The sequence below is a fragment of the Pterocles gutturalis genome, unplaced genomic scaffold, assembly GCF_000699245.1.
Source record: "Pterocles gutturalis isolate BGI_N339 unplaced genomic scaffold, ASM69924v1 scaffold11996, whole genome shotgun sequence".
NCBI classification, from domain to species: Eukaryota; Metazoa; Chordata; class Aves; order Pterocliformes; family Pteroclidae; genus Pterocles; species Pterocles gutturalis.
The window spans coordinates 1-12,600 of record NW_010103130.1 but is presented as its reverse complement, the minus strand read 5'-3'; the positions used below and the strand labels follow the sequence as shown (position 1 = coordinate 12,600).

At 45.9% G+C, this 12,600-nt stretch overlaps 1 protein-coding gene across 1 annotated transcript in view; it reads left to right on the top strand.

The window, feature by feature from the left end:
* Nucleotides 1–664, top strand: part of ADIPOQ (adiponectin, C1Q and collagen domain containing) — a 1,167-nt gene extending 503 nt beyond the window's left edge. Inside the window, exon 2 of the mRNA XM_010086580.1 lies at nt 138–664. Coding sequence (XP_010084882.1) covers nt 138–664 — 527 coding nt within the window. The remainder of the gene's footprint in view (nt 1–137) is intronic.
* Nucleotides 665–12,600: the final 11,936 nt, after the last annotated feature.

The window sequence follows — 12,600 nt, the reverse complement described above, 5'->3', positions numbered from 1 at the left end:
GACCTTTCCTCAGGGACACCCCTCGCTCCACGCTGCCGAGCAGATCCTCACACCACGTCCCCCGCTGCGTTTCAGGCCGGTGGGTAGCGGCTGCCAGCACAATGCAAACAACTCCCTGTCCCTGCTCTGTCCCTCAGGTGTGCAAGGACCCAAAGGTGACCAAGGTGAAATGGGAGTCCCAGGGCAGGAAGGGCCGAGAGGATTTCCCGGATACCCAGGGCAGAAGGGGGAGAAGGGCGAAGGTGCCTTTGTCTACCGCTCCGCCTTCAGCGTGGGGCTGACGGAGCGAGCCCCCCACCCCAACGTCCCCATCCGCTTCAACAAGATCTTCTACAATGAGCAGAGCCACTACGACGCCAGCACTGGCAAGTTCCTCTGCAACATCCCGGGCACGTACTACTTTGCCTACCACCTGACGGTCTACCTGACGGACGTCAAGGTCAGCCTCTACAAGAAGGACAAGGTGGTGATCTTCACCTACGACCAGTTCCAGAAAAACAACGTTGACCAAGCCAGTGGCTCCGTCTTGCTGCACCTCAATTCTGGGGACGAGGTCTGGCTTCAGGTGTATGGGGAGGGGGACAACAATGGCATCTATGCTGACAACATCAACGATTCCACTTTCATGGGCTTCCTCCTGTACCCAGACATGGATGTCCATTAAAGCAGGGGTGCTGCATGGGAAAGGACGCGCTGGCTTAACCCCGGACGCTGTTCTGGGGCACTGCCACTATAGCTATACTGTATTTACCAGAAAATTGCCTTTTGCGAGGGCAATGATTGCCAAGGGTTGACCCTGTCTCCTGTGAAATCAGAGAGGTTATACATGGGTGACTTCCATGGGACCAAGAGTTCACTCCTACCTCTGCTCTTGCTCTCCATGCAGAAGCCTGGGCTCAAAGTCAAACACCACTCCTGCCACATCATGAAAGAGTAACTCTCAAGATGGCCTAACCTTTTTTTAAAATTTAAAAGTGACAAGAGAAAAAATGGTTGTGTTTAAATATCACATTCTAAATTTTCCTTTTTAACCACCTAAATTAATTTAAACCAATGGTACACACTCTAGACAGCATTTTAAAATTTGCGTAGAAGAGGAAGAAGACTATTCATGAAAGCCATCTCTACTCTTGTTTTCAGTGGGAACAGATGGCTCAGTTTTGTCCATCATAACTCCCCATCTTATTAGGGCCTTTGACTTCCACCCATGGTTCGTTGTCTCCCTTCTTTAGCCCAGATCTTTGAATATATTCAGACGATTAACTTTCATTGATTTTAAGCCTTTGACTTTCCTTTTATGTTTATCCCCTATTGTTATCTCTAATGCAGACAGCACGCTCGGTTAGGGCAGGGATCTTCTCTTCTAGTGTATCTGAAAAGCCTTGTGGATGCTGGTGCGGCTACACAACAAAAACAGCCCATTGATCATGTGGCTTTGGGGGTCCCCGGGTGGTCACAGACATGTTGGCTGCCCAGTTGTGATGCTCAGAAACGACAGCAGCTCCCTTGCAAAGAGAAGGTCCCTTAAGGCTCCTGGGCAGCGGGGACCCGAGGGTGGAGGTGTCCCTTCCCAACTCACTCACCTGGCGCTGGGAGCGATGGCTCAGGTACTTGTTCAGCCAGAGGCTGTCAGCACAGGACACACGAGCAGCACCCTACAGTTTCCACCTGCAAGCTGGCAGGGTCCTGGCGCACCTCCCCTCTGAATAGCTCCCAAGCGCAGTCGGAAGTTGAGGGCTAGCAACCATGTTTCTTCTTTTCCACACCGTAAGTGTGCCATTAGCAATGGCTGGCACATCTGCTGGGCAGAGCTTCAGGGGGTGCAACCTCCCACACGGGGTGGGCTCCTGGGATGAACACCCCAGGGCCTGCCCCGGCTCTCGGCAAAGTTAGCTCAGTGGGGGAAGAGTGTTAAGGATGAGATTAGCAGCAATCCCATCAAACTGCTCTCCAAGGAGCTTGCTTGACTTGTAGCTAAAAGAAGATTTGATGGCTTCTCAGATACGTTCAAAGAAGACTCCCATTAAGCTTCAGAACAAGCTAACACAGATCAGAGCTAATGCATTATTACAAGCAAAAAACAGCATTAAGAGCTTCAGTTGAAATTACTTCCAACAGCAGCATTTTCTACACTCCAGTGAATTACCACATCACAAATAATACCAACAATAAAAAACTCTTTCAACGAGAGTGCTCCTGCATTCCTGTATGTGTCGTTGGGAAGGGTTTGAAGGGCCGCTCTCCTAGCCTCACCAGGCAGCCCAGGAAAATATTTTTTCCAGCAAGGTGGGGACACCCTGGGCTGGCGCACACAGGGACACGCAGCTTTTGCTTTCCCAAGAACCTCCCAACCCTCTAGCTTCATCAAGGCATCAGCACCTCACCACCTCACACTGTATTGCCTCCTTTTTGGATAAGATGAGCTCTGGTTTCCAGACTGTGTCCCCAAAACCACTGTGCTTGAATCCACCCTGACCAGCCAGCCAGAGGGGCTCCGCTGGCCCAGGAGGCTTCAAGCATACTGGATTTAGTAAGGGCTAAACTGGTGCTCAGTCTGATCATGCTGAATTCAGAGAGCTGGGAAAAATCCAGTTCCTATTGTGTGAATGTGAAGGGAACAGGGAAAATAAAATAACAATTTTTAAAAACCGCACAAAACACACAAACTCAAAAAAACTAATCCATAAACACAAGGAGATTTAAAAATGCAGCAGTTGCTGGATCAAATGGCATAGAAGGCTTAAACTGAAAGGAGTGAGTCAGAGCTTTTGCAGTATTTGTTTCAAATATTTTCAGATTACTTTTTTTAAGGCAGGGAAAATTGAAACAACCGAAGTGCTAAGAGGCATTTGAGATAAATGCTAGGAGGAAATACTAATCTAAAGGCTTGTTCCCAAGAGGCAGCCAAAACAAATTATTCCTTTCCTTGCTTCCACGCAGCAGGAGTGAAAACGCTTAAAGTTTTATCCCCTACACCAGGGCCCCGAAGCTCAGACACGGCTTTTCACACTGCCACGCACACCTGATGCTGTGTGCTTTCGGCCAGGGCTGAGCCCAGGGTATCTTACCAGCCCTGCAATGGCCCCATCACCAGCGTGACCCATAGAGATAGGGCTTCCACCCAGGCCAGCAGCACCTCCCACCTCAAGTCACCATGGCTGTAGGGTGAGAAATGTGGCACGTATTGGAAACCAGTGCCAGGCTGGCCCTTATGGGCAAGTCTTATTAAACCCTGCATGGCCACTAGCCCTCTGCATCATCCCACACCACAATTCACCCCTTTCAGGATTCTTGCAGGTGCTGTCAGACCTTGTGACAGGTGACCAGCATGCCAAGAGAGGCCCAGGGTCACCATCGATGCCTGCGCAGCCTCCTGGCTTCTGTGGCAGTGGGATAGCAGAGGGGTACACAAAGGACCAACACAATCCCTGCAGCAGAGACCCAGCCTGGAAGTCCCTGTCTCAAAGTCTGGCTCTGGTTTGGGACCTGGGTCTTCCCCTGTCCCAGCTGTCAAGTTAGGGTGCTCGGGGCTGTGCATCCAGAAAGAGAAGTGTCACCTAATATTGCAGTCACTGCTGTAATCATATAGAACAGAATATATGTCTTATCTGTACACACATGCACATTGACACAGACGAAGAGATAACAAAGCTCCACAAGAGTGCTGCATATTAGTACATAAGGTTTTTTATCTTATTTAATCATGGAACATGTCGCCTCTTTATCACCCTGTAAATGGCTTTTCCAAACTCCTTGGGAACGGCAGCTCACGCACAGGCGCCTGCCTCCTTGCATGCTGCATGGGAACATGGAAACAGGGGGTCGCAGTGCTGCACTCCCCAGGAGCATGGAGCAGGGGTGCGGCACTGGGGGTGTCTGGGGGCTCCGGCTCCAGCCCAGGGAGCTGCAGGGCTGGCACCTTGCTGTCAGGGCAGGAGGCAGGCTACTTGCCAAGGGGCATATTTACTTCACAAAAAATAGGTACAGAAAACCAGGAACATAGCTCTGCTTGAAAACACCCCAGTTCCTCAGTCTGGGGGGGCTGGCACAGGGACCTCATTTGGGTTCCTCCTGCTGGTGCACACCACAGCATGTGGTCTTCAACTTGCACCAGGTCTCTCACGTAAATAGGTGAGGAAGCAGTCTCTGCCCAACCCTGCCCAGCACTCCAAACACCACCATGGCAAGTAACATGTAAAATATACGCTATGATGAGCACAAGTCCTGCTGCCGTGTCAGCAGTGAGGATGTGCAGAGGAGAGGACAGCCTGGGTCATGCAGGATCTGCCTTTTATATTCTGAGTGTTTGCCTGGGCGGTAACCCAGGGCAGGGGAACACCAAAGCAGGTCCCGCACAAGCCTCCTCTCAGCTCCTCTCTGCCCAAACCTGTCTCTTACAGGTCATTTTCAAACACATTTTAAGGGTTAAACCTCAAGGTTTGAATCCCAGGCTGAAATCCTGATCAAGCAGAGGTTTCCTGCTTGCCAAGAGCACACCCTTTCTATGCTGTGTTTTACCAAGAAACCCTTGTAAACACAATAAGACAAAGCACTTGGGAAATTTTGAAGAAAACCATTAAGGTTTTCAGTGTACTGGCTTTTCCCCCTTGTCACAGTAATAGTGAAATGCAGCTTCACCAGGATATTCACCCTCAGGGACGTTGAGTACAGAGACCGCCTTCCTCCCAGCACTTGCAACAAGGATGCTCCCCACAGGGTACCTGCATCGCCCTGTGCTTGTCCCAGCCAGGCACCTCAAACACAGCAAACAACAGACCAACTCCCAGTTAGCCCAGGCTGTGCACGAGGCAAGCCCCTGCTGCATGGAAATAGGGGCTACAGCCCTCCCTTTAGAGATCTGGACTGGTTCTGAAGTCTTTCACCTCAAATCTGGGTGAGAATCTTGCTCTACAGAACTCGGTGAGAGACACACATGCCCTAGCAGGCACCAACTCCCAGTTCAAGCCACCAACCACCCAAAAAGCCAGTTTGCACCCCCAGGAGCCACATTCAGCACCCTCCCAGCTCTCCCCTGGGGCAAACGCTCCCGACAGAGACTCACCCCATCAGCAAAGCCAGCAGAGCTGCAGGGCAGGACTCTTCCCCTGCAGCCAGGGTGAGCCCTGAAGCCATCCTTCGCACCCCTGTTCTTGCCTCCTGAGCTGCCCAGCCCCTGCAGATGTCTGTGTGAGGGGTCTCAACAAGCCAAAAATGGGCTGAGGAGCTTCAGGAGCAACAGCTGAGCATGGCCAGCAACAGTCCCACCAGGCTGCGAGCCGCAGGGAAGTCCTTATAGCCCAGGAACCACCCAAACCCTGGCATATCGTATCGATATCAAACCTCCCTGGCTCTGTGGTGCCAGAGGCACGCAGCCAGGATGGCCACCGCAGGGACCCCCAAGGGCAGGGAGCCGCCCTGGGCTGCTTATAGGGGAGAGCTACAGATAGCGCTTGGGAGATAAGGAGAACCTGGGCGGTGAGATCAGGGGGCTTCCTAATGAATCCAGCCTTTTTCCATTACTGAGTTGCTGTGGTTTTATTCTCCCTCCATGCTTCATAAACCTGGGGATGGGAAAACCTGGCCAAAACAGGCACACATCCACAGCCTGGGCTGGCTCCCGCGGATTGCACGGTGCTTTGAACATGATTATCTTGTAATGAAGGAGCCAAGAATGACACTGGCATGCTGAAAGGGCATAGAATCACCTGCTCTACAACAAATCTAAATGTTTTGGGTTTTTTTTTTTTAACCAATCCTGGCAACAAATGCCAAGTACAAGTTAGGTCTCACTATTTACTGCTGCCTCAGCTGGGGCAGGCTTCAATGGCTAGTTTTTCCCTAATGGCTAGTTTTTTCACTGATGTTCTGCTGCAGGCACACAAATGAGATGTCTCTGGGCACAAACACTGCCAGCAGCTCCTCTCTGATAGCAACCAATATGACGAAGACACCGAGAATGAGGTCTTATTTTCAGCTTTGTAATTAGGGCAGGTTATAAAGAGAGCACTCGGTACCTTTGATCTTGAGAGCTGTGTTTGACTCTTCCCTCCCTGGATTGCTGCTCAGAGAGACAGCAGGAAGGCAGGACCTCTCCCGAAGGCAGAAAGCAAGAACACCCCCCAGTGAAAGATTTAAGTCGCTGCACTAACATTTTGGGAGAAACAGTGTGGCTAAAGCTGGAGAGACTGGCCAGCCCCATCCAGCAGGAAAACCAGCTGTGAAAGCATCCGTGGCCCTTTTAAACACAATTATAGGCTGAGCCTAATCATGCCTCAACCCCATGTGATCACTTGTGCCAGTAATTAATTGGAATACAAATAGCAGCTGCACTAAACCATGAAGAGCTACAAGAAAGAGATAAATTGCTTGCAAGGTTTAGATCATATTTATTTGCAAAATATAAACTCACAAGAGGCTTTTCAGCACAGAAGGCAGAGGGATTAGGATAAAGCCCTACATTTAGCTAATCAGCCCTTGTACTTCCATGCAGGAAATGCCACCAGATTTAGTTTTAAAGAGGAAACCATCCCTGAGCGTACCCAGGCTGGGATCAAGGCTGCCCTGTGTTTTTAGCACATTTGTACTAGGTGTAGGTACATGATGAAAAGACTCATTCTGCCATGGGATTGCAAATCAGCAAACCCCTCCTCAGCTCCTCCTGAGACCCATCCCAGGAGACCAGCCCACCATCACCCCATTGGTCTTTGAGGACAGTTGTGTGACCTCCTTACATGTAGGTACAGTTTGTTACTGTCCAGCCAGTCCCAGGGGAAATAAAGGTTTATTCCCAATGAAATGGAAACATTAAACATCAACATCTATTCCTTCCTCTGTGGTGTTATCAGAGGATTCCCACCGCACAGTACCTGCATACCTGCAATGCAGAAGCTGCTTCAAACTAGTAGGAGACTGAAAGACCACAGCAGCATGCTGCTCAGCAAGCTTTACTGGGAACCAGGAGTGGGGGAACCCACAAAGCTCTCAGACAGGAAGGAGAGTCACTGCCCAATGACAGGAGTTCCTTCTGCAAGTGTCCTCACCGCGGCATCCCCAGCTGGGCCGGGCACTCAGGCTGCACTGGTGTGGGCAGCTCCTGTCCGTACCAGGTATGCTGTGTCCGTTCCCTTGTCGATACATAATCCCTTGCTCAGGCACCCACCTTGTACGGGACATTCTCAGCTGTATGTGTTTACTCACAACATACAAACTAGGGTCTTCTCCCTCAAGAGGTTGTAAGTTTACATGAGTTCACACAGGTTACACAAGGTTTGTACATACACGTCACAACCCCAGACCAGGTGCTGTGAGCACAGCTACAGTTAGAGCTGACTGGAAACTTGCTACATGCAAACTGACTTCTCCATAAATAAGAAAAAAAGTATTCACTAAAAAGGCCCTATCTGCCAATGTTAAAAGCTTTAGAAGGCTCTGTTCCTCCCTCCTTCTGCTCTGAACTCCCCATAGTAGCTTGAGAAAAGGTTATGGTTTGGATTAGGATTCTGACCCTGCTGCTTGGCAGAGACCAACTGGAGCAAACAAAAGGCAAACTGAAAAAAATATTCTGGAAGTAAAAACATGGAAGCAAATCCTTGTCCTTAAAGCCATCCCTGCTGCCTAGAACCGACTTACATTGTGCTACTGCTTTTCCAAGAGCTGCGATGTGACACTCGCGTTCCAGCCCCATCACCGAGGGGACTTGCAGAGAACAGGGCTGCACTGTCATCTCCCCGGCACGTTTCCATGTGCTGAACAACTGCACATTGAGAGCAGGAAGATGCCTGCCAGCTTCCCAACACCCTGGGGAAGCAGGAAGAGCTGGATTTATTAATCTAAATCAATTCCTTCTTTATTAAGAAAAATGCTTTCCACTTCAATTATTGAAGTAAAGCATTGAAAGAAAAAAAACTTTGAGTTCTCTGGAAGTTAACTAAGAAAAAATAAAAAAACCCAAAACAACCCAGGAAAACCCACTACCACCACACTAGGTCTAACTCAGACCTGTTCTTGCTCACATGAAGAGCATTGGACCACTGGATTCTGCTGCTAACCTGGTAGGCAGCTCAGAAAAGGCACTGCAGAAATACTGTGCACAGAACACAGCCAGCTCCCTTTTGCCTGGTAACTTTCTCTCCCTCACAATGACTTGATTATTTTCAGCTCAAAATAGGTTGCACATTCTTAGTTCCCAAGAACATGCTGTGACAGCTAGCGGCTTCCTGTTAACGGAGAATTGGCCTTGTGAGAGCATCTGGCCTTGTGAGAGCATCGGAGGGAACAGGCTGACCTTTAACTGTTCTGAAGCCATTCCTTTTCATCTGTGCTGCACAACTGGCTGCACCCCTCCTACAGTGTCCTAGCACTTGGGACCTTGTCCTGCCAAGACAAGGTCAGCTTTATAACTCTGCCAGCTGTCCCCCTTCAATCAGTGGGACAATTCATACTAACCTCAGTACTTCCATCAATCTCTTCAGACTACAGTCTTTATTTGGAGGTTATGCATTAAACATTGAGCAGTACTCAGCAGCTTATAAAGTAATATATATTAGCCTAAAGATGTGGGAAATGCTGCTGGAATGGGCTTTTTTTTCACTCAGGAACACCTATTATGAGTAATGTCCACCTCCACAAAAGGTATAGGAATTAGAGCTCAGTAAATGAAATGGCCAAGGCAGGCAAATGCCCTTTAAATCAATTTTTTTATTAGAGATTTTGACATCTTGTGATTATTTCCTAACAGGCTGATTGCCTACAGACTAACTAGACTGAAAAGCTTGACAAATAATAACACAGAAACAACTTAAAGCTGAAGGGCCTTCTGCTCTTCAGATTAGCCTTTCCATGGTAATACTGTCCCCAAAAGGGACCCAAACAACTCACAGTTCCTGTACTGTAATACTTACTTTTACACACCGCATAGAGTTCCGTCCCTACAGACAGGCATACCATACTTCCCAGGTGGCAGCAGTACCATTTATGCTGGGTTTTTTTAACAGGAAACACAGATTTTGGAAAGCTTCACAAAGAGAAGTTAGCTATACCTACCTTGAACAGGTAGCTATAGCCTACCCAGGATGAAAACTCTAAGTTCTAGGCTGTGCTGGACCCATGAGCACTATTTGGCCTCCGCCCAGTTTCACGAAGATAGGTTCCATGTTTTGATCAAGCAAGATGACATTACAACACTAATACTCACCATTAGCGCCTTCAAAATAATGCTTCACTGAGGTTTTGAACTTCTCTAAAAAGAAGGTGGAAGGGACCAGAACCCCATTCATACTGAAGAGCAAATATTCAAGATGGATTTGTATCACAGAATATACTCCTGCTGCTGTGATCAAACTTAAGGCAGGCAAACAAAAAACAAAGGAGAAATCTGTATAGAACACGGACAAGGAAGTATTCCAAAACTGAGGTGACCGTCTTGAGGAATCTGGCCATCAGCAAAAGAAAGTAGCTAAAAGAGCAGAAGCAGCAAGGGTTGCTCTTTAAATTCATTTCACATTTTGCACCTGCCCAGAATGCAGCCTCCATTTACTGTCAGCAGCTCATTTCTCAAAATATAGCTTGGAGAAAGCACAGCACCAAAGCTAGAAACAGTCCAGAGGCAGTTGCTACCACTCAGTCAAAATATTTACATTGGTTTCAACAAGGAAAGCCTGAAACCCCTGCCTCTTTAAGAAAAGCAAGCACTAAAAAGAAAAAAGAGACTGCCTCTGCAAGACTGCTCCTTCAGGGAGACACTGTAATGTCAGGCACTAAGCAGAGTAAATGTCAGAATGCTGAGTTAACGTACACTGCATGAGGAAACAGAGGATGTCCAGGAATCCACAGGAATATAATAAAAAGACACCTAAGTCCTACTGGCTTTATTGTGCTTACATTTTTAAGCTCTGGGGCCAGCATAGTTACTATTACATTTAAGATTTCCTTTTTGATGGCAAACCCAAGAAAAAAATCATGTGAAAGAAGTACGAGAGGAAAGGGTTTCACTCCAGGTGAAATTTAAGTAAAGTCTTTAAAGAAAGATCAGTCACCATATTATTTTTGTGATCAATTTATGGAATACAGACTGCACTTAAGATTAGACACAATTAAACTTTTGATTCTGAAATAACATGCTTTAAAACTCACCTGTTCCTTTCATTCTGAGATTCACTTTGGTCACTGAAGGGTGCAAAAACCAAACATTTCTAAAAATGTTCTGAAAACATGTGTCAAAATCTGAATTAATATTTAACAGACTGATTCATAGACACTGTACATCTAAGTATGAATAATTAAATTTCCTGCTGCAGGAGAAAAGAATCCTAAAATGACTTTCTTTCTATAGAGTACAGTTTCAAGAATTAAATTAGATTTTTAAATCCAAACATTCCCAGGGCCGGAACATTTCTCTGCTTAAAATATCAAGATAAAATTACTGCGTTTTATCCCTGTGCCTCCTAGATTAAAAGTTAAGTACTGATGGTAGCTGAGTATCTTGAAACAACGCACACTTTTCTTGGTGCAACTGACAAATGAGTCACGCTATTCAGAACGAGCCACTATCTTAGCCCTAGATAATCCTACACTGTGGGACGAACAAAACTTTTCTAGGCAGAAATATGCCCTGCCATGTATCTTTATATAATATCCAAAAGTAACAGTGATTTAATAACAAAATAATTCTCCAAGGGAGCCCCGAACACAGCAATTCCTACTTTCAAAGTATAACCCAGAGAGAGGTGGGTTTTTTTAGTATTTTATTGAATGAGCACATCAGCAAGTAAAATTTTACGAAAAATCTACACACAGCTTCCTAGAAATAACAGTCCACAATTCCCTCCTTGGTTGTCTTTAACCATCTGGCTTTCATATTCCCCAAGCAGTTTACACAGCTTTCCCCCCGCACCGTGATTTTCCTGTTCTGATTACTTTAATAAATAATGGCACCACAGGCGATCCTAGAGAAAAATCCACATCTCAGCACTGCATAGATGGATAACTAAGTTCACTGGATGTCATCATCATCAAAGAGATCTTCAAAATCTAGTCAGAAAAATAAGATAAGGTAAAATTAACCTTAAAAGTTTCAACTGTTACATATGCACACACTCCACAAGTACAGATTTTCATTATTTGGATTAAAGATAGAAATAAAAGTTAATTAAGTGAATGAGAGTTACTGTACAATCAGTTACTAGAAATGTAACATCAGGGTGGGAAGAAACAGCAAAGAAATAAAGGAAGACCCAAGTATATGTTCTCTATCATAGATAAATTAAACTGCTTCACTTGTACAATACAAGCTTTGCAATTAAATTCATAAAAGCCAAGTAAAGCTTCAAAGGAGGGGCTTTTATAAACGCATTAAGTCACTATCACATCGATCAACCACAATTCCCAGAACTAACCAAGTACTAGCCTTATGCATGCAGCAAGTCTCAGATGTAGACACTCCTGCAGAACTCTGGCTTTAGGTCATACTATCCAGGCACACACTTACAAATTTTGCAGATTGACACTCGCATTTGCGATGCGCTGTTAAATATCCCTTCCTTTAAAAAGTTTCATTGTTGTGAAGGTGCTAATAATGTTTCTCTCTCAGAAAACTCGTCTTACTCAGACTACTGAAATGTGGATAGCTAATTATAGGTGTTCTAGTCATCTTTGGGAAGTACTCTTAACTACTTGGCTTTCTATCTTCAGCATAAACTAACATAACTGAAACCACGTCTTTATGCTTACACAAGGAATGTACAAGTACCATAAAATAAACTGAGGGTTAATCCTCATTTAGAAGAGTCCTAAACTACCAATGGAATATAATACCACAACCTGAGGGCAGAACTATGGACATACTTGCTCCTGAATACACTGGCTCCAGCAAAGAGCTAGGTCCCTCACAACTGTGAAGAGTATATTAAAGCTAAACTTCCTTTTTCTCCTGTATTCTAAATCCTGAGCAACATGAGAAACCTACTTTATTTCAGAATTAATACCAGTTTGTAACATCAACACCACTACAGCAAGCAGATTTAATAACATATCTGAAAGTCATTGGTGACATGTCTAAATATACTTCTTAAGAAGCATAAAAAATGCCTCAACTAATAACCAAAGGTAAGCTGTTGTATATTCTACCCCTAAGTGGCCAGACACATAGCTGTTCTCAAAGAAGCTGTATATATTTATATGCATGCAGTTGGCTTTTAATACAGAAAGCATACAAAACCCAAAGTTTGATTTTGCTTTGGATACATATGCATGCATACCTTGAGAGATTAAAGAGTAATCTATACAATAGTAACACCCAGAGATAATTTGTAAAGTTCTGTCCACGATTTTATATGCATTTGCACTGTTTAATACGAGCTATTTATTATGAACACAGATCAAGGGATTTTTCCTTGTGATTAACATGCTAAATCAGCTAAAACCTCCAGGAGAGGAGAAACTCGCATTGTACCGCTCCCAGCTGCATCACTGAACACTGAAGCACTCTCACAACACTCCCTAGAAGCGTGGTTAGTGAGAACTTCAGCGACTACCAAGCACATAAGATGAGAGAGAACCAACGCGAGGTTTGTCCTGACAGCCTTCCGTCTCTGCAGCTGACGC